Genomic DNA, 26,722 nt, shown 5'->3' with positions numbered 1-26,722 from the left:
CACATCTTTGTAATATGCAATGATTAAAGGAACACAACGCTTTGTTATAAAAGTCTCTTAAGATTTAATCTTCCTCTGAGATCTTCAGGACTTTTGAACAATGTAACCTTCAACAGGTGCAGCTTTTGAAATTTGAAAATCCTTCTGTTAATTTCCAAAAAAAATAAGGTCATCATTAAATCAACAATTTGCAGACTTTTTAGTTTATATCTTATCTAAGCTGCAAAAAACTTGGTTTATATTTCTTATATCATAATTCCAATATATATATTGATATCGCTGTTCAGTCTCAAGAGACAATGCACACCCCTGTAAGGATAGCCACATGTGTAATTGTGAGGCAAGGGTTGCACAATCCCAAACCACACCTCTCCTGAATCGGCACTACTTAAGTCCAGTGGCAAGAAGAAACCCAAAACTGAAAACAATGCCAAGATAAGCAAAGAGCACCAGGAATTCCCAAATGGTCACCCATTTTAGTACTGACCAGGCTCAATGTTGCTTAACTTTAGTGATCCAACAATGATTATGCCATATATATATATATATAAAAATGATTATGCCATATATATATATATAAAAACAGCCTATCCTGCCTTGACAGAGTACAAAATAGACTTCGTGGCTTAGTGGGGGATGCCCTTTTCTCTACCCTGCAACCTCTCTCCCACAGAAGAGACGTTGCGAGCCTGTCTTTGTTTTATCGTTATTATTAATTTTTTTACCTTATTTTTTTTGTAATTTTTGGATATTTTCAATACTGTGACATGACAATTCAGTAGATATTGGTTTCAGTTGGAATTTAATATTTCAATTTTAGACTTTGCTACAATAATGAAGAAGAACTAAAAAAATCTATATATTAGCATTCTAGTAGCATATATATATATATATATATATATATATATATATTACACACCCACACCTCTCTGTATCTATCATACAACATAAACAAAATGAGGCCACATCTTTGTAATATGCAATGATTAAAGGAACACAACGCTTTGTTATAAAAGTCTTTAAGATTTAATCTTCCTCTGAGATCTTCAGGACTTTTGAACAATGTAACCTTCAACAGGTGCAGCTTTTGAAATTTTAAAATCCTTCTGTTAATTTCCAAAAAAATAAGGTCATCATTAAATCAACAATTTGCAGATTTTTTAGTTTATATCTTATCTAAGCTGCAAAAAACTTGGTTTATATTTCTTATATCATAATTCCAATATATATATTGATGTCGCTGTTCAGTTTCAAGAGACAATGCACACCCCTGTAAGGATAGCCGCATGTGTAATTGTGAGGCAAGGGTTGCACAATCCCAAACCACACCTCTCCTGAATCGGCACTGCTTAAGTCCAGTGGCAAGGAGAAGCCCAAAACTGAAAACAATACCAAGATAAGCAAAGAGCACCAGGAATTCCCAAATGGTCACCCATTTTAGTACTGACCAGGCTCAATGTTGCTTAACTTTAGTGATCCAACAGGAACCGGTGTATCAACATGATTATGCCATATATATATATATATGAGATAAGTCACAGATTAGAGATCAAGTGAATTTTCCTGTCAGATATCACATTGAGGTAATACTTTCAGGCTGATCCTAGCCAAAAAGGAAAAGCAAAAGATATAAAAATAGAACAATATATAGATTTAATGATTAAAGTCAAATTCTGTAGATTAAAATATATACAAATATATTTTAATTAAGAATTTATTGTTTGAAACAAGGAATATATGGAGAAATATATTCCTTGTTTCAAACAATAAATTCTTAATTTAAATATATTTGTAGATATATTTTAATCTACAGAATTTAACTTTAATCATTAAACTTATAATGGCATTAATATTTATCTTTACAGGCATGTGAAGGACCAATGGCAAAAAAATCTGAAATTGAGATGAATTTTCGAGTAAAATTTTAATTAAAATCAAAAATTAGTTTCATTGTATTTTGTCGATCTGTCATTGATAAGAGTGGAAATCTCATAAATCAGGGAAGATTAGTCAGTCCATCATTTAATCGAGTAATAATGAATGACAGGTCGTCAAAATATGAAAATTGATTTTTTTCTTTAATTAAAATTCTATTCAATAATTTTGGCTAATATTCGGTGAGGATAATCATTTTTGCAGAATTTGTTAAGTATATGAAAAAAGTGATTATAAATTAAACGAGCAATTTAAAAAATGTTTAAAGTTCTGAACTTTTTAGATGAGGGCTGATTGTTTATATTAATTGTTTTGATCGAACTATTGTTCTCATCTTGAGTGTTATTTGTGCAACGTTTCGCCTAGATTGTCCTTCGGCTGTCTTCAGGCATGTTGGTAGTCCGATCAATACAAGTAATATACAAGAGCAGTGCTTATATTGAGCACAAGCGAAAACTTTATTCTCAGTAAAAACCATTTCATATACTTACATATGATGCAAAAATGGGTATCCTCACCAAAAATTATCAAGTAGAAATTTAATTAAGAATAAAAATCATATTTTGCCGATATATTATACATTATTGCTTGGTTAAATGATGGACTGACTTATCTCCCCCTGATTTACAAGATTTCTGCTTTAAATGATGGCGGATTAGAAAAATACGACAAAACTGATTTATATTTTTAATTAAAATTCTACTCAATAATTTTTTCTAATTTTTGGAGATATTTATTTCTGTCAAATATGTTGCAGAGCTTTATGTTACAAGTGAAACGATTGCATCTGCAAGTGATTTTTTTCCAAATGGTGACAATAAATAATAAAATGCTTATCTTTTAGCGATTGTATTTCTTTCAATGACAATCTTTTATGGATATTTAAAATTACAGTTATTAAAAAAAATAAAGAAAAATCTTTATGATGTACATACTTGTCACATAACAAACAAATAAAAGTCCGTTTCTGTATTATTGTTAGTCTTTTAATTAAGCCGGAAAACACACTTTGTTTGCAAAACATTTCTTATATGATAAAACCATGGATAAATATTTATGAAATCACCTTGACTGATAATAGTAAAAGATTCAGTGTCAAAGCAGGAAGGTCACATAGGTCGAGTGCTGGAAGAAGACGGATGGTTTTATCTATAACAAATTCTAGTTCTTCACTTGACATGGGAATATCACGAAACATGTCGACAAGTCGGATAATAATATCAGTTTCCCACCTGTCCAAGATAAAAAATATGTAAAAGAAAATTAAAATAAAGTTGATTCTATGGATAATTTTTATAACAATCTAAGTATGAAAAAGATGAAATAAAAAAGAAAACTTTAACAATTATATTCAGTGACTAATCAAAATGCAATTTTTTTTGATAATTATATAAAAAATTGGAAGGTTCTACTTATAAACACTGGTGATAGGACTGACGGATTAAATGGAAGCACATTCTGCTAGCACCCACTCAGAAACCAGAATTATTTCATAAAAATATTGGATCTTTTAGAATTCTTAAGTGGCCTCTCGGTCTTGATAAGCGGTGACATCTATGTAAAAAAAAAAAAAAAGATAATTTTTCGTGTCCACACAAGAAAAATCTTTGCTTTTTGTCTACAAAATTTTAAAGTTCAAGACTTGTACAGATCAGCTTCCCAACTAAAACTTTTTCATCTTCAGGACATACAGATTAGCTACTCTTCAGAAACTCTTCTGAAATAAAACATGGGTTTCAATTTAAAATAAACATATTTATTTAAATTTTAATTTTTAACCCAGATAAGTCTTCAAGAAAATTACAAACAATATTTTTTGCATTTTCAATTTTTTTTCATGCAGCATGTTTTAAAGGTCGCGATTTTTATCTGCACACACTTGAACATATAAAAATCTCGACCTTTAAAACATGCTTGCAAGTCATTTGCAATTCCAGCATTGAACACCAAAATGTGAGAACCGGATAGGAGTTGATCACCTTAGCGCTTCCTCCAATCAGTGGGTGCATTAGATGCCATCAGTGTATGGATTAACTCCTCACCATGCCGACACATGGCCAAATCATTAGAGTTTCCTTTTGAGTAGAGTCTGTTCCAGGTCAAGAATGTTACATCTCGCACAGATGGTCGAGTTTAGGGTCTGGTCAGAGAGGTGAACTCACAGAATACAGCAGAGGGAGTCGTGATCGAATACCTCAAGTTGATGAAGATCTTTTTTGCGCAATAGACATGTCTCATCTCCATAGAGAATTGTTCTGATCATGGTTCTGTAGATTCGTAACTTCATGAATCGTCTTATCTCCTGACAAGATCAAAAGATCAAAATCGTTTTTGAAGATGGACGAATCGATAGGAGTGTTGATTTTGTCTTTCATTTGACCAATGGCTGTAAAATTGGCGCTCGTGTACTTGAAGCTTTCAACCTATTCCACAGTTTCACCATCAAGGGTTATAGCCACTCAGTCAGGTAAGGGGGTAATTTGCAGAGAGAATCTTTATTCTTGAAGCATTTATTTTCACCACTACCATTTTGGCTATGCGACTGACCTTGTCGAATGCATGCTGGACCTTTACATATGACTTGTAGCAATCGCTACATACAGCCAGAACAAATCTTTGGCAGAGACATTTTCACAGCCATCACCATTTTAACGCTCATGTTTTCCAGAACGTGCAAGCACACAATGTTGCAATTTGCCCATCCATGCACATGTAATAAAGAAACCATGTTGCGTTTCGACATGTAGCGATACATAAATCAGACCGGAATGTTCGAGAACGTCTCTATGTAAGGATTCGCCTGCGAAAATCAAATAAGTTTCTTTTCAGATTTTTCCAGCCTGACACGTGTCAAAGAGACTCTGTCTTTGTGAGACATTAAATCACCCAACATGATTTTGCAAGTCATGCACCTTAATTCAAACATCCCAGGATGCAGCTCTACAAGTAACCATCTCCGCTGCCTGTATTCAATACATACGCCAGACTCCGTCTATTCAGACGTAAAACAACTTCGCCAAGAATGCCACGAAATATGTACTTCAATTCTCATCATGGAAAGTTACCATATCAAACGAGAATTAATTCTTTTTAAACAAATGTTATTTGGAACTACTGTTTTCTTATGCGATGAACACACACACACGCGCAATTCACTTACATGGTTGAATGACTGTTTTCCTTCTCAGAAAACAACCACATTCAAACCACGTGTGTCACTTGGTTCATAAAAATCAGTCATCTCAAACTTTATGCCATTTTCATAAGATTCTTATTTAGCTAAGTTTGCATAATGAACACTCATTGCAAGAAAAAACTAACGTTAGAACGATTTGAATTAATATTACTCTAACACGTAAATAAATGTTATTATTTCAAATCAATACAGCCATCTCCAATTCTTTATCAAGTGTGGTTACTTTCCGGAGTTATTCATGTTTTTAATTTTATGTGTGTCATGATATAGTTTAGTGGAAGCCTTCTGTAAATCGGAGATCTCATTAAATTTACCTTTAATGGTCCCGTAGATTTTCTACTACTTTTGACTTCTAGAGATTCCTGCACCTGCAACCTCGGTCTTAAAAATTGATCCCGATTATGAATTGATTATCCTATCAAATCACAGACATCACAACAGACTCGCCAAGGATTACAATGTCATCAGCAAAATCGAGATCAGTGATGAAGCGGTCGTGACAAACTCTAACACCAGTGAAGCCACCAAAGTTTGTTTTTAAATCTAGTCAATGATGTAGTTGAACAGGATAACTGGATTGCATCAAACATTGATGAATTGTTTTTTTATTGTTTTTTTTTCCTTTCAGTTTACAAAACGCAATAATATTCTGCAATGCTAAAACCCCAAATCAATTTTCCTCTACAAAACAACCAAACAAAAAAACCATGATTAAAAAGTTGAAGATGCATCATTCATAGTTGTTTTTTAGAGGAAAGGACAGGAAGAGAGATTATCACTGACTATCCGAACTTTGTGAATATGCCCTTCATCTTGGGCGATCTGTTATGCCTTTCACATTGGCTTCATTTCTGCTTGGAAGAAGGAACACCATTTGCTTGTTGGACTAGCAAAACAGTGGTGGAATTGGGGTCTCTTCGGTTGCCGGTAGTAATGATTCCACCACCACCTGTCATGGTACTGCTTTGCTGACCTGTCAGTAGAGAGGACCAGGTCAAAGGTGTCCCAGCCTTCCTCCAGCCAGCTGAGTGCCCACTTCTTATCAGCTTGTACATCTCCAGACTTGTTCCTAATTATCTCAAAGATACGTCTTCAGCCACCAGAGAAGTTCTGCTTTTTTGGTGGACTAGTTGTTCTGGAGTTTTTTTAGCGCTGCTGCTGCTGCTGCAGACGATGATGAGCAGCAGCAGCAACAAAATGGTTGGAGGATTTTTTTTTTTATGATCTTACTGCTGGTTGGGAGGCATTAATTCAAATATAATGATGGCCGAAAGTGCTCTGCTGGTTAGTAATGACAGGAATGACTTACTGCATCTATCCCTAACTCTTTCAATCACATTAGTGCCTACTCTACTGTGCTTCAATCATATCATCAAGATAACAATATCAATAATCCTTACAGGGTGCAATGATAAAATTATCGCTCTAGAAAAGATGACATGATTCAATTTCCATTTTAGGAAAATCAATTTTCTTTTTTTTTGCAGACCATCTACTATTTGGCTAGTTGTGTACAAATCCCAAGACTGACAGAACCTACTATCATGTCTGAAAATGACACGATGTTCAACAAACGAGATCGGAGAAACGCCACTCTCTACCGATCCAAGTTATGACAACAGGACTATTGTCAGCACCCTCAAAATGCATTGCGGGATTGCCACAAATAACAGGGATGTCCCCTGTCTTTGGTGTGGTTTCAAGTGAGAGCCACACCATGCCACGAATCTTCAAAGTCGGCTTGAAAGTCAACAACAAAGTGTACCTTAATGTGATGAAGATGGTGGTGATCCCCTGGTACAATCAGGTGGCCACTGGCAGACCTTGGATGTGACAGCAGGACTCAGCATCAGCTCATAAGTCCAAAGGGACCCAGGCTTAGCTACAGAAGTGATGCTAAGACTTTGTACCCTTCTCTTACTGCCCCTCTCTCCTTTCCTGGCCAGAACCTGCTGGACCACTTCGTTTGGTCATATGCCAAGAATATCATCTCATACAACACCAAAGCCAGTCTGATCGCCATCTGCCAAGTATTCACCGAGCTTGTTTAAAAGACATGCTCCTAGTTCCGGACCTGTATCAAAGCAGTGATTGAAGCTGAAGGTGGCTACATCGAATAGATGTCAGCTCTACTACATAATCAAGTTACTTAAATTGATTTTTTTCAATAAAAGTTGCAAAATAAAGCTGTAGTGTTGTTTTCTTTAGGGCGACACTTATCGTTCCATCCTGTACATATTAAAAAAAAAAATAATAAATAATTATCTATTATCCTTGAGAAATGTGACATAGTTTTAGTTATAAATATCAAATAACTTTACCTGCAAGAACAAATGCTGTTGAGTATCTGACTTTTGTAATCGGTGCCTGTCACCCAACTAATTTCATCAACCTGGACTTTCTCTTGGGTTGAAATGACCGACAGCAACTTTGGAAATAGTTCGAGAATTCTAAAAAGAAAGACAATGAATCAACTCAATTAAGTAAATCTATAGTAGCTGATGTTTACAAATTAAAATGCGTAGACTCGTATCAAGGTAAAAACAAACAATTATATTTAGGACCAATCAAAGAACTTTCGGAATTTATTCGAAATGGTCTTTCTGGGACCCACTTTAATCCTTTACAAAGCCAGAATTTTCTTTAATAAGCCAGTTGAACCAAAATCCATGACTGGCATTCTCAGCACCCCTTCATTGGCTTCGAGCCTGTCGGGATGTCAACTCACGCATACTCACACTTACAAAATGAAACACACATGCACACATAAACTACTTGAATCCCTTCATTGTTGTCTGCTCATTTAAAACAACTTAATCACTGAAATATTCCCAACCTTTCCCATTGAATTTTTTTATAATATGATAAACAAAGAACATTGTCTCTTATTGTTCATTTTTAATGAAATGTAATTTAGTTAATTGAGCAGAGAAGTTTTGATTACGATTTTCTGATCCGTGTAATGCACAGCTCTTAATCTTTCGACTTTCCTTTCTTCATATTTCAACTAATGAATCTTGTTTTATAAAGACTAAAATATTAACAAACATTCAATATTTTTCCTATTGCTGTAAACCTCCATTTTAAACATATATAAAATATCTCTTTCGTGAATCTAAGCTTTCTGAACTCATTATTCTGTTTTGTTTACTGTATGACATGTCTCTTGTTTTCTCATAAAATAAGGATAAACCTAAAAAGCTTTCTCACTGAAAATATTTCTTCAAAACTTGGCTTATCCCAAAAATGCATCTCTCATTACCAAATTCCTAAAAATTCTTTAAGAAGTTACATTTCTTTATTACAATGTTTTCATTTGTACAAATGTTTAGAATATCGATGGCATAACTCCAGGATAATGTTCTATTAGAAGAATACCCATCCCAGGATAAGTAAAATTAATTCTCTGAACAGAACAGTGTCGCGTTACTTTTATGTCCAATCAATAAGGTTGATACCACTAATGTTGCAAGCAGTCAAATAATTTTGTACATACTCGAACAAGGTTTTTCATAGTGTTCCACATAACACATGCCTGGGGTGTCCATGCATACTATTGAGCTTATACAAGAGGTTATCCGCTTTACATAACCTAATCACCTAATCAAGTATCCTATACCTCTATAAGGCAACCATTCGCCCATGTATGGAGTACTGTTGTCACATCTGGGCTGGTGCATCTGCTGCTTGTCTCTCGCTCCTGGACAGGGTTCAAAAGAGAGTCGCCAACCTGATAGGTCCTGAACTGTCATCTAGGCTTCAGCCTCTGTACCATCGATGAGATGTTGCATCCCTCTGCCTGTTCTACAAATACTTTAATGGTGAATGCTCTGACGAACTGCAAACACTTGTACCTCCTCGATGTAACTACCCCTGACAAACCCGACAAGCTAGTAAGTCTCATCCCTTTACAGTAGAGATCCCTAGGTGCAAGAAAGCCTTTTACTCCAATAGTTTCTTCTCCAGAACTGCAAGTCTTTGGAACTCCCTTCCGGGATTCTGCTTTCCCAACTGTACTGATATGCAGAAGTTCAAGTGTAATGCGAACAAACATCTTTCTACTCATCTCCCTTCATAATGTCCCTGCAAATTAAATCCCTGATAGTAGCCCCCTGATTCAAAGTGGCACTGTGCCTTATTTGGGGTGAAAATTGAATGAAAAAATTTTTTTTTAAATCCCATTGATACCAAACTTCTGATAAAACACGGCTGAAGGAATTCTTTCCTTAAGTTTGCTGCGAGACATCTACCACCAAAGCTGTTGCAAATCAGAAGCATTTGAGGCTCAGAGTAAACATAGGGCAAAAAGACATTGCTCAAAGTCCTCAAAGAAACATATTTAAATATAAGGATTGGCAGCAACTTCCTGAACCTTCTTAAACAACACGCAAACAGTGATAGCATGTTTGTAACCACAACATTCAAAACTGATTCTCAAAAAGGTTGGCGTGTACAACATCCGAAACACTGAATACGATACCTGAAAAATTCCAGAAAGTAGATTTTTTGTACCCTTCCTCAAAAGAAAAATATATAAACTCAAAAAACATAAAAACTCACTTGTCATTCTGTATTTGTCCAGTTTTTATTGTGTCCACAAAATATTTAACCAATGAAACTAAACACTGATTTGGCAACTTTTCTACCTGCAAAGATAATTTTTCGAATTAATCACAAGTATTATATGAAAGAAACCAAAACAAATTATATTATTTAGTGCAACCAACATAGTGCAAGGATAAAAATGAAGAAATTGCTAGTCAGAATCAAATATTGATCTGTTAGATTCAAAGTTATCAATGTTAAACTTTTAAAAATTGTCTGACATAATTTTATATATTAGATTTATTTGCTTCTAATCCAGAATTCTCCCTAAATTAAAAAACAAGATAAAGAAAATATGTATGATGTATGTGACTAAACTAAAATATCATATTCCAAATATCACGTAAAGTGATCAGGTAGTTTTATTTTTATAAAGAAAATCATTTTTAAGTGATTAATGGAAATTAATAGGCATTACAATATAAATCCCACAAATTTAAATTGAGTTATCTCCCTTTGTTTACTTTAATTTTTTTAAAAGATTATTTTCAAAATGGTAGACAAGACAGCCACCCTTCTGTTACTCATGAAATTTGATTTTCTTATTTAAAAATAAAATTATTTGATCAATTTACGTAATTTTTTGGAATATGATATTTTCGGGGGGGGGGGGTATAGAAATCGCTCTAAACAAGGCATAAAATCTAACCACCAATAAGTATTTGATGGATAGATTATGACCCAGAGAACAGCAATTCTTCCCCCTGTCAGAAACATTGGTCACGGAATGTGAGGACTAAAGGACAAAATAAGGGAAACAAGAGTTAGAAGGCTACCGGAAGTAATCCCAAGGTTCACTGAGTTTCATCATGGGTACGTACATCATACAGTTTTTATTTTTTTGTTTGTTTTTTTTTGTATAGGGGGAATTCTGGGCACAAACTGATTTTTTTTTAAATCCTTTGATTATCTCAAACAAGACATATTGCCATTAAGACAAAGTATTACTGTGAATTAAGGGCCAGACTTATAAGAACATCCTTAGTTATGCAGATTTTTCTCAAATTTTAACACCAATATAAAGCAAGATTCCCTGAATTTCAATTTCTTATTTGCCATGTCAAACCCCCAATCCATGTATAAGCACTTTGATTATACTATCACTGCAATAGTTGTAACTATCATGCTCATCATAAACAAAAACAATAAATCTTGCATTAGCGGATCGGAGCAGTTTAAGGAACAAGAATTTTCAAAGTAAAACTGCACTATTATCTGTACTCAGAAAAACGCAACTTTATTTTTTTTTTCGCTGCAGTATGCCTTATTTTTTAACTAGTCTAAACTTAATACGTAACCCAAACGGTATTACTCTTAACCAGTCTTTTTAAACGAGTTCTTCAAATTTAAATTAATACAAAATAACCCGACTTCCCAAATTGATAAAAGTTCCATTATATTATTTCAATTATGGGGTGGAGTTGAAATGCTAAAACATTCTGGCTTGAGGTAAATAAAGCCAAAAATATCCACGCATTAATATGGGAGAGGAGGCTTCAAGTATCGTCCTAAACCGGAAATGGAGCAACGGACTTATATTAAATAGATATTAATAAGTCCCTCTTACCCCCTCCCCCTTTTTTTACTGGAGAGTAGATAATGCACTGTGAATGTGTTAACGGCAGCTCCAGTAACTCTAGCTTCTACTTTTTTGTCCCTCAGTCCTCATTTCCAATGAGTGATTTTTCTGATAAAGGGTGAAGAAAAAGCTGCTTTCCAGGTCGGTAGTAATTCGTGAACAGTAGCCTGAGATGTCGGAAATTTTCTGTTTCTATGTCTATCCTTGTGGCCATGTCACTAGTAAGGGTGCTGGAGGTAAACATTTCATCTAGGTTGACGTTATCCACCTGATAGTCAGGGACCCAAACCTTGGATTTACCACAAAGGAGGCTGTCCTATCAGCAGGTGCAAAGTACCAGGGCTGCTGTATTGCCATTTGGTGAATGGATTCTGGACCATGCAGTTTCTGGTGGGGGCCTCTCGATGGCATACTAGTGGGTAATTGTTACGGCTTTACCTTATCATGTGCTACAAAAAAAAAAAATTCCTGTCTTTTCCTCTTTTACTTTCCTTCTCTGTCCTGCTCTAACCAAGTCTGTCAACCTGTTCCACAAATCCCAAAACTTCAACATGACATATCTCAAAAAAAAAAAAAAAAAAAACACAAATAAACCTAGAACCCTATCTTCCAACGTAGACCCTTACTACCATGTCTCCTTCTCCAACATCAGGGGTCTACGTTCTAACCTTCCAGAGGTTGAAATACAATTACAGGAGACGAAACCGGACATATTCTTTCTAAGCAAAACTGGAATAGAGCCGACCACTTCCATGAGTTCATAATTAACGGATACTCTAACTGGCTTTCCATGTGGTAGAGATATCTCCAGAGAAGACCCTAATTTATCTTATATGTGCTTCTGGTTTGCAATAGACTACATCCTGTCTGCTCATCCTTCGGCTAACATTCACATTTGCGGTGACTTCAAAGTCCATAATGTGGAATGGCTTACCCACTCAAATAAGACAGATGATGAGGGGAGGTTGTCATGATTTTGCCATTGCCTATGATCTCACTCAGATTGTCCACGAACCCACCTGTGTGCCTGATACTACCGGTCAATATGCAAGCCTTCTAGACCTTTTTCTCACAACTTCCCCTGAGCTATGCTCATGTTCCATTCTATCTCCTCTGGGATCCTCCAACCACTCCATTGTAGCAGTTAAGATAAAAATGAAATGTAATAAGTCTTCAGACATACATCTCCACTATACTGTATATCGATACTCTATGACTGACTGGGATAGCTTCCGTACATTCATATCTGATCTACCTCTGCATTCCATGTTTAAAAAGGATGTGTCCTCTATAGTATCAGATCTGACTGAATGGTTAATTGTAGGCATAGACCGATTCATACCATCTAAAAAATTCCAACAAAAACCTAACAGCCAGCAATGGTTCTCCCCAGGATGTGCTGCTGCCATCGCGCACAGAAATCACTTGTTTCATAGCTACTAATGTAATAGATGTACCGAGACTAAAGCTGCTTTCAGGACTGCCAGCAACCACTGTAAAAGAGGAATAAAAAATGCAAGAGAGCTATATGCTCAGTCTGTTAAATACAAAGTAGCTGAGCAGCAGCTTGGTTCCCACCAGTTTTTGCAAATAGTAAACAGGATCTTGAACAGAAGAGTGCATTCTATCTCAACCATCATCAATGGACCTGAGGTCATCTTGTCAGCATCAGACAAGGCCAAACTATTTGCCAAGAACTTTGCAACTAATTCTACTCTATGCGACAAAGGCCATCAACTCCCCATATTTCCTCCTATAACAGACAACACACTATACAACATACAAATATCTGTGCGTGAAGTCGCCAAGCTAATCAAGAACCTTATGTGTGTAGTATTGGAGAGAAAGGATGCGAGAACGATACGATGGATGTGTAATTCGACTCTGCTTTCAACTAACTACAGGAGGGTTGTTTTCAATGCTAATGTAAACAAATACTCTTGGATAATCGATTTCTCTGAAGTAATCTTCTTCCCATTCCACATATTGTTTCTAATTGTCTTGAGACGGCGATCATCATCCAACTATAACCCTTATCATCAAGTGGATTAGGAGTATTTAAAAAATACTCATCAGTAAAAAAGAATATTTAATACTGACTCATCAGTAAAAAGGTTGTTAAAAAAAACCAAGAGCTCACTGTCACGAATCTCAGACAAACAACACTATCTTCCTTCCCCCTTGCATTAGTGGAATGAGTCCGTTCAGGACAACAACAATGAAGCTCTTCCAACATCAAAAAGAAGACCTTCCAGCAGGTTCTGAACTCCTCTGGAAAGAGTAGGTAAATACTCAATCAGGCCCAAATACGGCTATGTATAAGATGCTCGGTGTCCTTGTGATGCTGAAGTGCAGATTATTGCACATATCCTCACAGACTGCCCCCTAAGTGAGGCATGCTCCGATGCAAACGTGAGCGATGCCTCGGAAACTGCCTAACGATGGACTTCAAGATGGAGTAAAATGCTATGATGATGAGTTCAAAAAACTTGTCACTTTGATTTCGGTTTAGCAAAAGTCATATACCAAAGAAAAGTCCCTCCTGATTAATATTTATGTCATCAATTGGTCTTTTTCTTCAGATTTTTTTGCTAAAATAAAATACTTTAGATGTGAAATATTTTATATGTTTATTTTATATTACAAATACTCAATTGAATGAATATTAAGAATTCTTTTTTTTTAAATGCGAGTTTAATTTAAAGACAAAAAACTTTCATAATTGTCTGCAAGAGTTTCTCTTGTGCCGGCAAATTAAAACAGGGCTCTATGGACAAATTTATCTTTAGTTGACCTTTGACAACTAAATATTTTCGTTTACTAGCCAAATAGAAAAGTTACTAGCCAAACCCACGTGATTTTTGGAATATGACATCTACATTCTGTGACGATTATGTGGATAATAAATTTTTTTTGTATTTTTTTTTAATAACTATAAGTCTACATATCCAACAAATTTTATGTGGATAATTGAAGGTATAAACATTCTAATTTCTTCAGATGTTTTCTTTTTTAAACTGCCTTTGTTAAAAAAATTTTTTAAGTATATTGTTCTATTAAACTTTTATTGTTTAAATAATTTTACTTTGTTTATTTTATTAAAAAAAAATTTGAAAAGATATTTTTCACTGTGTAGTGAGCTTTGGAAGATTGTCAGTGAAAGAAATGCAATCGCCAAAAGATAAGTGTTTCATTATTTCTAGTCGCCAATTTGAAAAATCACTTGCAAATGCGACTGTTTCACTCGCAATGTAGAGCCCTGTAAAGTGAATTTTTCCCAGGGATATTCTTTACTGGATACATTTTTTTATGACATGTAATAAATAAAAAAATATTTCAAAGTAAAGACTATTTTTTTTTTAATGTAAACTTTTAAAATCTAATTTTTTATTATATAAAACCAAAAAAAGAGAAATATTTTAAGTAAAGATTAAAAAATATATATTTTTATTACAAGATATTTAAAGTAAAATAAAGCCATTCAGAAAAAGTATTTCTAGGCAAAAAAAAATATTTTTTTTATGTAATTTTAAAAATTATACTGAAACTACATAAACATTAATCAGAAGGGACTTATCCTTGGTATACACTAGAATGACTTCCACTAAAGAGAAAGCAGGAGTCAAACTGACCTAAATTTTTTAAATTTAATTATCAAACTGACATAGTTTTTTAAACTTTACCATTAAAAACTAGAAAACAGTGATTAAAAAAGATCTTACCTTCCACATTAGAAAGTCAATCAATTTAAGTTTTGTGTTTGATTGATTTTGTTGTACTTGGAAGCATTTTAAGCAATGCTGATAGACGTGCAACAATTTCTCAGCTCTGGTATCCTCATTAAAATAATATCCTGAAAAATTCAACAGGAAATGCAAAATCACAAAATCACTTCTGACTATATTTAATTTTTTTGTATAAATCCATATTCAAGTATCATAAATTCTCCCCTTAGTTGTTTGTCCAAACTATTCCTCCAATGCTCTTCAAAGGTTTCCTAATTTTTGTAAATTTCTCACTTATTCAAATATTCTATTTTCTTCTAAAACAAAATCACTAATAATACTCTATTTTCATGAGAAAGATGTTGTAGCTGGCTTGAAGCATTGTGTAAGTAGTTGAATATGGATTTTTTAGGGTATTAGAATTGGTACAGGTAAAATTTGTGCCTATTTTCCAATTTGATTCCAAAAATGAGTACTAATTTTTTTGTCTTATATAATTTTTTATTTTTATGTATAATTATTTTATATCTACACACGCACATACTATATATATATATATATATATATATATATATGTGTGTGTGTGTATATGTAAAGAGAGAAACCTCTAATAACGCAGAATATATTTTCTTGTATAAAATTGTATAAAACAACACTGTGACACTGTTTTATTTCGGCAACACACCCTTTAAATATACCTACTCTACCCAGATTTATTAGTATGGAAAATGGACTCCGAACAAAAACTGGCACAGTTAATCCTTGCTGAATGAATAGAAGCATTTTATTGTGAATACCCTTCTTACAAAAAGTTTTAAGCAGTTACAATATAAAAAAATTGTGATTTACATAAGTACTATTCCTGCACTTAATCGTAATTTGAGTTTTAAATGAAACACCGAAACAAATTTTTTTTTTTTTTTTTAAATTACCTCTAATCATTTGCTTGTGTTTTTCATTTTTGCAATTTTGGAGAGTCAAATCTTTTAACCCTGTTTAAATGTAAAAGTTTTAAATTTGTGGTCATATGTTTCAGTATGGTCAGTAAACTGCAAAAGTTTTTCTTTAACTGAATTGAACAATTTTTTATGTTTTCAAAAATATGTTGCTGATCATTTATGGTAAAAAATAAAAAATTAAATGTCAGCCATAAGGTGGGAACAAATGCAGAAAGTAAATAGTTCTCAGTCAATCTTCTAACCCAATCAGCCACTTTGACGTTGCAAATTTAGGTATTTACTGTAAGCGAGAAATGAAGGCAATTCACGCATGCACAGATGCTCAAATCGTTTAAAAAGAGACGATTTAATGTAAATCCCGCATCAGATTCTGCGATCATTAAGGTAGAAAAATTAATATTTTTTTGTGAATTTTCAATATTATATGCCCGAAGGATCGACGATTCCGACAACATCAAATTTCTACTAGTTCGTTTTGTATTTTTTTACTTTTAGCTCTACATACAAACAGACACACACAAAAATAAATACTTTTGTTGTGTGTCAATAACGCAGTCAATACAATACTAACTCAAACCAACTTGCTTGTGTTCAAGTTAAGTACAGAGAGGTCAAAAGGTTAAGACTGAGAGACTTCAAACTCAGTGACTTCCATTGATCATGTGTTGCACCAGCATGCTAGCAGGGGTCAAGAAGCAGGTCAGTGACTGTTGAGTTTGGATGGGATTTTACCACCCTGACATATAAACCTTAAAATAAATAGGGACGCACATGCATTGCTAGTCCGTTAATTGCAGTTAGTCCAATATAGAAGACAGTCAGAATGAGCGAATCTTGATTCAAGATGAGAAAAAGAAAAAGAAAAAGAGATCTGATCAATTCAGCGATACAGAGGCTCTGTAAACGAGGGAAAATTCAAAATAAAAATTTTCTCCAAACAATAATATCAAGTCGTATTTTTGGGAGTATGCATAAATCGTCACGAGAGCACCGACCAAGGAACGGAGGAAAAGGTATGTGTCTTAAGATCTCCTTATTTGTGACATACACACACACACACACATCCATGACTGTATACACACATGTGCACACACAAAGACAGGTGATAATTATATGGAAGACAAGAAGTATATACACCTCTCCCCCACCCATATATATAACATTATATAATAGAAGAAAATAATTTCAGCAAGACGGCATCCCATAATTTTTTTTTCAATATTTTCAGGTGGAAATCCACTCCAAATGAAGTGACAATTTCTTTTTGAAAAATATGACATCATCCATATCATTCTGATTTTACACATTAAGTTATGGTAAATAAATATCTTGTGGGGAATGAGTATGTGCGTTGCATGGAGAGAAATGATATTAAAATGATATGATGGAGCTGCAATCTGAATCTTAAAAACAGACTTAGGTCTGAGAAAGATTTAATATTGAATGTGAACAGTGTAAGAACATGAGTGCAGAACAGGAGACTTCCCTGGTATGGCCACATTGAAAGAAATGATGAGAGAAGAGGTTAGAAGATGAAGAAAAATTGAGATAGCAGGGACAGTTCACAGGCGAAGTAGTATTACAAGTTGACTTTTTTCTTTTTAGCTAATTGTTATTTTATCAATTTGGATGAACAAAAGCCATGTAAAAGATGCTCAAAACTGTTTAAATTAATCAAATCAGTTTCAGAAGTTATAAGGGGAGAGGAGCAACCTTGTTAGTCATTAAATACACTTAATAAGTGTCGAAAATTGTGTTTTTCATTGGACATTTTTCATTAATAAAACTTTTTATAAAAGTCGGCCAAAATATGGACCTCATTATTTCAAAGGATTCAGCAATTTCTTCTCCATTTATTTATGAAGTTATCATAAAATTTAGTACTATTATGTAAAAATTTGCTAAAATTTGAATTTATCTACGGAAAACATGGGATAAAGTTCAGAATAATTAACAGTCAAGAACTCATAAAACAACAAATGTTTTCTAAATAATAGCAAAAATGAAAATAATGAATATTTCAAAAGTCAGTTGACGAACATTTTGTTTACAGGAGATTTTTTGTGTGTGTCACGACACAAAAAATTTTATGTTATATGTTTGTCACTATTTCTATTGATCCGTGCATAAAAAGTTTTTATCCAATTCTTTTCAAATTTTAAGACAAAAGAAATTAATGTTTGCTATTAAAGTGTTTGAACAAAGTTTCTATCTTTACTTAATTTTGTACTGCAAAGCCTCAACTTTGAGATGTTTGATTGCGACTCAAAAACCAAGAACAATAACAAAAAAAACAATGCTCATTGTTGGTCATTCTTTTTCAAAAAATATGCCTTTAAAGTTGGCACTTATGCAAAATAAGTACCCTGTTATCATTGAAATTTTCTGGGCAGTTATGTAAAATGTCAAAATCTGCTGAAATGCAGAGCCAATGAAATTGCAGCAACCAATATCATATAAAAAAACATTTGCTATCATTGGTTTATCATGAAAAAAAAAAAAACAACTAAATATTTAGATTGATTTGGATCAAAATAAATGATGAAAAAAAAATCATATAAAAAAAATTTGTTACTTATAAAACTTACCTTACAGCGAGTGTTTTTTATTCTTGATTTGAATTTTAAATTTCCTCAAGTTTCGTAGAAATTGTTCAATAATTATTCATTATATTTTCTTCATAACAACAAAAAGAATATGGTTTTTATTGAGAAAATGTCCAGTGTTTCAAAGAACAACGTTTTATTGTTTAATAGTTTAATTTAAAAAATGAAATTCTACATTTTTAGGACAAAATTTTTTTTCTCAATTTTGTTAATATTCTTTTTAAAAAATTAAAAAAAGGCAAAAAAGGAAAGCGAAAAAAGAAAATGATGGAAAAGAAAAAAATGCAGAAAGAAGAAATTGAACTAAAAGAAAAAAGAAAATAAAAAGAAAAAGAGAGAAAAGAAAGACAGGAAAGAGAAGAAAATGAAAGTGAAACAAAGGAGCTAAAGAAAGAAAAAAAAAGAAAGATGAAGAAAAGAAGGAGAAAAAGGAAAAATAAAAAGGTAGAAAGAGAGTAAACTGTGATACTGAAATGTTATTGCTTGGTGTTACTGCTACTACTACAGCTTGTTTACCCTGGTGTCTAACTCTGTCCTATGGGGAGGCATTGTAAATAGGTACGGCTTGTTTATATTTTAACATATTTTTTCAAGGTATTCACCTTTATCCGAGGTAACTGTTTTAAAGAAACCTTTTTGTAATGATTATAAAAATACAAATCAAGTTTTCATAGAACTAATGTTTGAATAGACTATGAATTTCAGTAATATCCAACTTAATGTAACCCTATGCATTTTAATCAAAATAATTTATGAAATCCAAAAAATATATACACTGTTTCTAATTTTGTTATCAGTTTTGACCATTGTTTTTTTTCATAAATGTATATAAGAATACAAAAATATTCAATTACTTGAAATTTTAACCTATTGTTCTAAGGGAGGTAACTATTATACTAAGAATCGAAAAAACATTTTTTTTTCAACTATTTCATTTAATGGGTACTTGTACAGTTTAATGAAGACATTAAAAAATGAAAATATTGAAAAAAAGTTTAAATTATACGTATCCGTTATGGAATAAAGTTCTCCAAAAAAAAAAAAATTTCACTGAATTTCATCAAGTAGTTTTTTTTTACAGCGAAAAAACAATTTGTTATTATACCAAGCAAAAGGTTCGATTTTTAGAAAGAAAAACTAGTAATAAAGATGGGGAGGGAGTGTCGGCACTTTAATATGAGTTATCTCCCCATGGCGTTTCTAAACTCCAAACGAAAATTAAGAAAAAAATCCAAGATGTCTGCCTTCAACGTGCTGTCATAAAAACATGTTTTTCCGCTGTAAAAAAAAAAAACAAAAAAACTACTGGATCAAATTAAGTGAAATTTTTTTTCAGAGATCTTCCGTTCAGAACGGATATGTTCAATATAACCTTTTTTCGATATTTTCATTTTTTAATGTCTTGATTAAACTGTACAAGTACCATTTAATGTAACAAAGTTTTATAACATTAATAACAAAAAAATGTAAAATGCAATGATATTGTAATCTTTCTTATTTGAGTAATTATAAGAAAAAAATGATTTTTGTTAACTACTTCAATAAAATGGAGTTATCGCTCTTGAAACAATAGATTAAAATTCCAAATAATCAAATATTCACTCTATTAAAAAGAAACATCAAATTAACATCAGCTCATTTTATTCTCTTTACATCCATATAACTGTCATAAAAATTGGAACACAAATAAAAGAGATAAGGCTTGTTTGAATAGGTTAGATGCCAACCTTTCCCAATGTTCAACAAAAATACTCTATCGTAAATAATGCTAAGGGAAAGACAAGGAAAATATGAGAGAAAATGATTAGGATGGACTCAAGAGAATGATGGATAAATAAAGACCTGGCCAGAGATAGGTTACTTTGGAAGTCAATTTCTTAAAGCTGTTCACACTAGCATGTAAAATTGATGTTAAACCGATAAATAATGATTTTTCAGTGAAAAATAAAGTCTGTAAGGTTTACTGGAGAATTTTTAATAATTTTTTGTAGAAGTTTGTCATAGCAAATTTTAATTTTATTTTTCATGAAAAAAAAAATTTAATATCTACAAAAAAATTTAAAAAATAAAAAATATTCATTTAATTAATTTTGGAATTTTTAAGACGAATATTTAAAATTTGTATTATTTGAACTATTGTTCTCATCTCGAGTTTTATTCTCACAATGTTTTCGCGAATGTAACCTCTGACCTTCTTCAGGTGTATCTTGTCGAAATCAGGAAACTGCATAGAATTTCTAATGAAACCTTTCATTGAATCCATGAGGATAAAATGCTCTTGTTTCATTAAATATGACTGTGTAGAAGCTTTAAGCAATTCACAATTGTATTTTTAATTACGTCACGGGTCCTTTGGCGTAATGGATAAAGTACTAGGTGTATTCATTTCTAAGTGACACTCTTCTGAAGATTCAATCCTTAGTGTAGGTGATATTCAGAATACAATTATGAATTAATACTTCTACCCAATCGTGGCTGACAGAACGAGAGCATACTATCCCTGGTGATTAAATAAAAAATTCCAGAGTTCAACAAGATACACCTGAAGAAGGTTGGAGGTTACATTGGTCGAAACACTGTGAAATAACACTGAATTAGTTCAAATAATCCAAATAATCATAATAATACATTTTTTCACTTTTTAATTGCATGCCCACACTCTTTAGAAAGAAGCAACAAATTGAAAAAATAAAAGAAATGTAATACGTTGTTATGGGAGCACAGTGAAAACAGGTAGATTTCCTCATTAAATACACCGAGTAACATCAGGTCTCCCTGTTCGCAAAAAAATAACTAATATACTAACCATACAATAAAGCTCGTACAAGTACAACAGGGTCATCTTTTTCTTCCATAATCCGGTCATCTAACATTTTTTCCAGCTGAAAGAATCATAAAAGATTGTGGCTAATGTAGTTTGCTTGAAGCTTTGTGTGTAATATATAATTCATAGAAGACTCATAACAATGTTGAAATATACTTGACTGGAAAAAGGAAAATGTAATACAGAGTAACAAGGAGATTTTATTTTTTAATATTAAATTTACATGCTTCCAGCTTTCTCCACAATCACTAGTTGCATACGTGATACCAGAATATCACAATAATGCTGAGATATTAACCTTTTCTCAAGTATTTCTATTTTTATATCTCAGGCTATTATCTGTCTCTTGCATATGTTTCATCAACAGTGTTAATGATATTCAAGAAATGATGTTTTCTTTTTGTTTTTATCTTTTTACAAAGGAGTCACTACTTATCAAGGCCCAGAGGCCACTCAAGGATAAGGGTTAATGAATATTACGGTGTTAATGGGACAATATTATAGTAATCATTACTAGTGGAAATTTAGTAAATTGGATTACTTAAGGGAACGGCTCATCAAGAACTTGTTTACATTGGACTTGAAGACGATCATATTGTAATCAGCTGGAAAGCAGGGAAACGGAAGAGAGTCCCATAGGCATGCAGTTCTATTTTTTTTTTTTTTTTTTACATAGGCATAACCACTTATCAAGGCCCAGAGATCACTCAAGGATAAGGGTTAAGAGTGTACAGTAGTCAATTGGACAATATAGTAATCGTTAGTAATGGAAATTCGGTAAATTTGTTAACTTAAGTTGAACGGCTCATCAAGAACTTGTTTACGTTAGACTTGAAGACAACCATATTGTAGTCAGCTGGAAAGCAGGAAAACGGAAGACAATTCCACAGGCATGCAGTCCTAAGAAAGAAGCTTTGTTCATGGAATCTACGTTTAGGTTTAGGCACAGATAAAGAGTGGGAGGAATTATTGATAGTGTTTTCAGCGAAACGAGTGTTTCTTGTGAAAGTTTGGCGAGGGGGGACCATAGATTGAAGCTCAGTCAAGCACTTGCCATGAAAATAACGATAAAGTAAAGACAAACTCGCAACATCTCTTCTGTGAGATAGAGGTTGCAGGGAAGAGAAAAGAGCATCCTCCACTAGGCTACAAAGTCTATTTTGAACTCTATCAAGGCAGGACAAGTCCTTTCTAGCAGCTCCTGCCCAGATGTGGCAACAGTACTCAATCCTTAGACGCACCTGGCTCTTATATAGATAGAGAATTGCATGAGTAGTGAGATATCTACTGGATCGATAGAAGGATCCCAGTATTTTTCCAGCAGCCTTGGGAACAGATTTAATGTACGTGTTCCATTTCAGATCAGGAGTAAAGGTCAAGCCCAGAAGCTTGTCAAAACATGAAGCCTCCCCGACGAGAGCCATTCATTTCAATTGATGTCAGATGGGGATCAGAACGTTGATGATGTAAAGATAGAAGCTTGGTTTTAGATGCATTAAAAGTAACCAGCCACTCCTTTTCCCATTGTACCATGTGCTGAAGATCAGAGGAGAGAGAATCGGAGAGAACGTGGTCGTTTACAGTCTTAGATGTGCTACCATGGATGGTAATGTCATCAGCATGTCTACAAATGATGTAAGGATGTGATTTGGAAGATCATTAATGTAAATCAGGAAAAGAGTTGGGCCCAGGATGGACCCCTGAGGGACTCCAACATTAATACTGTGAGCTTCTGATTTTTGCCCATCAACTACTACTCTTATGAACCTATCAGAGAGAAATGATTCAATAATTAGGACATCTCCAGCTTTACCATAGCTGGAGATCTTGTGAAGTAAACCTTTATGCTATGCCCTATCAAAGGTCTTTGATATGTCAAGAGCAATTGCCCTAGAAAGGTTGCCTTTGTCGAGAGATTCGCTAATCCTATGAGATATAACTGTAAGCACATCTGCTGTAGATCTAGCAGAATGGAAACCATATTGTGTGTCACTAAGAAGGTTATTTTTGCTGAGATGGTTGATTACTTCTCTATTTAACACAGTTTCCAGCAACTTACTCATGACGCACAGGAGACTTATTGGCTTGTACTGAGAGGGAGATGAGCAATCACCTGAATTCTTAAATACAGGGCATACTGATGAGATTTTCCAGGGTGATGGTAAGCAATTCTCCTTAAGACAACGTTTAAACAGTTTTGTAAGTATAGGCGCTAGTTCTGGTTGAAGTTTTTTCAGTACTATAATTGGAATACTGTCAGGGCCGGTTGCTTTACTGGAATCAAGGTTTTTGATTAGCTTGGCAACATCACGTACAGATATTTGTATATCACATAACGTGTTTTCTGATACAGGAGGAAATATTGGGGGTTGGCGGCCTTCTAAGAAAGAAACTTTGTTCATGGAATCTACATTTAGGTTTAGGTACAGATAAAGAGTTAGGGAAATTATTGATAGTGGTTTTAGCTAGACTATATAGGCTAAACATTGCATAATGAAGATATATATATATATATATATAAATTGCATTTTTACCCCAAACAAGATGCAGTGCCATTTTGATGCAGAAGGCTACTATCTAGAACATAATTTGAAGGGGTACTATGTAGGGAGATGAGCAGCAAGATGTCTGTTTATATTACACATGAACTTCTGCATATCAGTACAGTCAGGGAAGCAGGAATCCGGAATGGAATTCCCAAGTCTAGCAGTCCTACGGAAGAAACTATTAGCATAGAAGACATTTTTACATCTGAGGATTTCTACTGTGTAGGGTTTTATTTTATTCATTTGTATATATTAGCGGAACGTGTGGAAATTCCACAGTGGCATGTTTCATCCCTATATATATAAAATGACTCATTTTTTCCCCTATGATTTTGACCTTAATAGGATTAAAAAAGTTGTAAAAAGTGTTATTTGTTTTTCATTCAAAACGAAAATAGCTTTTCGTTTGGTACGTCTGAAATTGAACGCAAACAACATATAATTTTGATAATCACAAACTCATTTATATATAACAAAAATACAAAACTGATTTTTAATGTTAATTAAAATTCTACTCAATCATTTTTCTTAATTTTTGGTGAGGATACTTATTTTTGCTAGATACGTATACTAAAGAAATGTGATTTTCATCTGTGTTTTATATTGTATCAGTGTCAAGAAATGATATAAGAATGATACGATGAATGTGTAATGCGAGGACAGCACTACTTATGTGCAGATTACAACACGGCTGTCTTCAATCCAAATATAAATAGATGTTATACACTCTGCAGTCCAATATGCTTTTCAGTCTATATAATTTCTAAAAATAAACTTTTGTCATTGTCTCGATAAACACACTTAGCAGTGAAATAAAACCTTTTGTTTATTCAATCAACCTTTTTCAATTTCAGAATGAGAGATATGACATCAGTTAATGTGCGTGTGGCAGGGGGAATGTGTGCTTGGCAGTGGAGAAAATGTGTCGCTTGTCCTACATGTACTTGATGCTCTTTACTCTTCCCGTTGTCTGCTGCCTCTATTTTATTAGCACAGATGACGCCAAAATATTCCACCACACATTGTCTTGAAATGTCGGTCAGTCCTGCTGACTTAATTCTACATCCTCCATTTTGACTTCTTTGATGTCATTTCAGGACACCTGGAACAAGGATCTGACAGACTTTCCTTTGACATCATTCCTGGGGCACCTGCCAAATATCCAACATAGACACCTGTTACGAACTGTCTACTCTCTCACCTAAGTATTCGAACTTGGTTCAGTCCAGCAATCATTCTCAATCCTCTGAGGTTCTTCATCTCTTAATTGATAATCATTCTACCTCGTTAAATGCCATGGAAACTTGGGCTGTCACTGTTGATAATACAAACAGGTTTGTGAGAAGTGACAATGCCATGGTCATGTGGATAGTCTCTTCAAAAATTATGGACAAGATGCACATGGCTGATCTGAGAAAATATCTTGGTATCCCTTCTTTGGAAGTTATTCTGAGGAGGATTGAGATGGTTTCGGTATGTAAAGAGTATGAATGACAACCTTTGGCAATACACAATGTTGTTCTTTGATGTCAGATGCAAATACTACAGCTGGCCAAAGAAACGATGGCTATACAACACCGAGGCTGACATCCGTGCTCTTAACATCAGAGCACTGGGTCAGGGATCGTAATGCATAGAGAGCGCTCATTAACATCATCGGTGACATGACAAGAAGGCGCCCAACCCCAACAGTTAGGGACCGAAGATGTAGTAGTAGTAGTAATCCTTATACTTGAGTGGCTTTTGCCCTTGAAAAGCAATGAGACATTATTAATATATATATATATCATACATATGTACTGCTTACCTCATCGTTTGTCAACTTCTGCAGAACTTTGGAAAGCTCTTCTGGTTTCTTCTCACCTGCCAAAGAGATAATTTCTGCATCCATTTTTTAGTTTGCTGAAATAAGAAATAAATAGTATGTATTGATTGGAAATTTAAAAAATATATTTTCTCTTTGCTTTTGCGATAAATACTACACCCCCTCCTAATTTACATATTGCTTTGCAAAAGGACATCTCATTAATTAATTTATATTCATTTTTCTTGTTTTTCTAAATAAAATATTGCTTCTTTTTTTTTCATTAATAGCAGTGCTACCTGGCATTGCCCTGGTCAAAAGTGTAAGATAACTTCTATCTCTCTCTCTCCTTATCCTACTCCCCACCACCTCATTCTTGTTCATTCAGCGTATAGCTCTCCTTGGACACACACACACATAACTCAAGTCGGTGTAAGGTAAATTACTCTGTAAACAAATCAGTTATTTCCCTTTAGATGATAACATTAAAAGATATGTGTACATCTTGATAACATTAAATGACATAAATGACCTTTGACCTTCATTTCTAAATTTAAGATATTATTTTTCCAGTTACATAGATCAAAATAATAACTTTATAATTGATTGATTAATTTGAATCACGAGACAAATGTTTCTTTATGATCAGTAGTGAGTATGAAAAAGTGTCACTCTTTAAAAGCATTTTTTTTTTCATTTTTATGCGTAATACTAAGTACATGTTAACTCTAAAACATTCAGCATGCCAGACTGAGGATTACTGATAAAGTTCAGAGATGTTTGTTGGAGGTAATACCACCTACCACCCGGACTTAAGGTTAGTGGTAGTGTTAAGGCAAATTTTGTTAATTTTGGGAAGGAGAGAAGCAAGGGCTGTTACCACTTGAAATTTGTTTATTTTATTATTAATTTTTTAGCATACCCCCGCCTCAACTTTATCTCC

At 33.6% G+C, this 26,722-nt stretch overlaps 1 protein-coding gene and 1 pseudogene across 1 annotated transcript in view; both read right to left on the bottom strand.

The window, feature by feature from the left end:
- LOC145283495 (Fanconi anemia group I protein-like) overlaps positions 1–26,722 on the bottom strand; it is a 143,147-nt gene that overhangs the window by 109,790 nt on the left and 6,635 nt on the right. Inside the window, exons 2-7 of the mRNA XM_080132321.1 lie at positions 25,783–25,877; positions 21,412–21,487; positions 15,038–15,168; positions 9,692–9,777; positions 7,453–7,581; positions 3,002–3,167 (exon numbers count right to left, since the gene is read on the bottom strand). Of these exons, the coding sequence (XP_079988447.1) occupies positions 3,002–3,167; positions 7,453–7,581; positions 9,692–9,777; positions 15,038–15,168; positions 21,412–21,487; positions 25,783–25,866 (672 nt within the window). The 5' untranslated portion in view covers positions 25,867–25,877. The remainder of the gene's footprint in view (positions 1–3,001; positions 3,168–7,452; positions 7,582–9,691; positions 9,778–15,037; positions 15,169–21,411; positions 21,488–25,782; positions 25,878–26,722) is intronic.
- LOC145284134 (5S ribosomal RNA) lies at positions 1,400–1,517 on the bottom strand (annotated as a pseudogene).

The sequence above is a fragment of the Euprymna scolopes genome, chromosome 8 (assembly GCF_053919585.1).
Source record: "Euprymna scolopes isolate OS-2025 chromosome 8, ASM5391958v1, whole genome shotgun sequence".
NCBI lineage: Eukaryota > Metazoa > Mollusca > Cephalopoda > Sepiida > Sepiolidae > Euprymna > Euprymna scolopes.
Note: the sequence above shows the minus strand (reverse complement) of the source record. Positions and strands in the feature narration are given on the sequence as shown.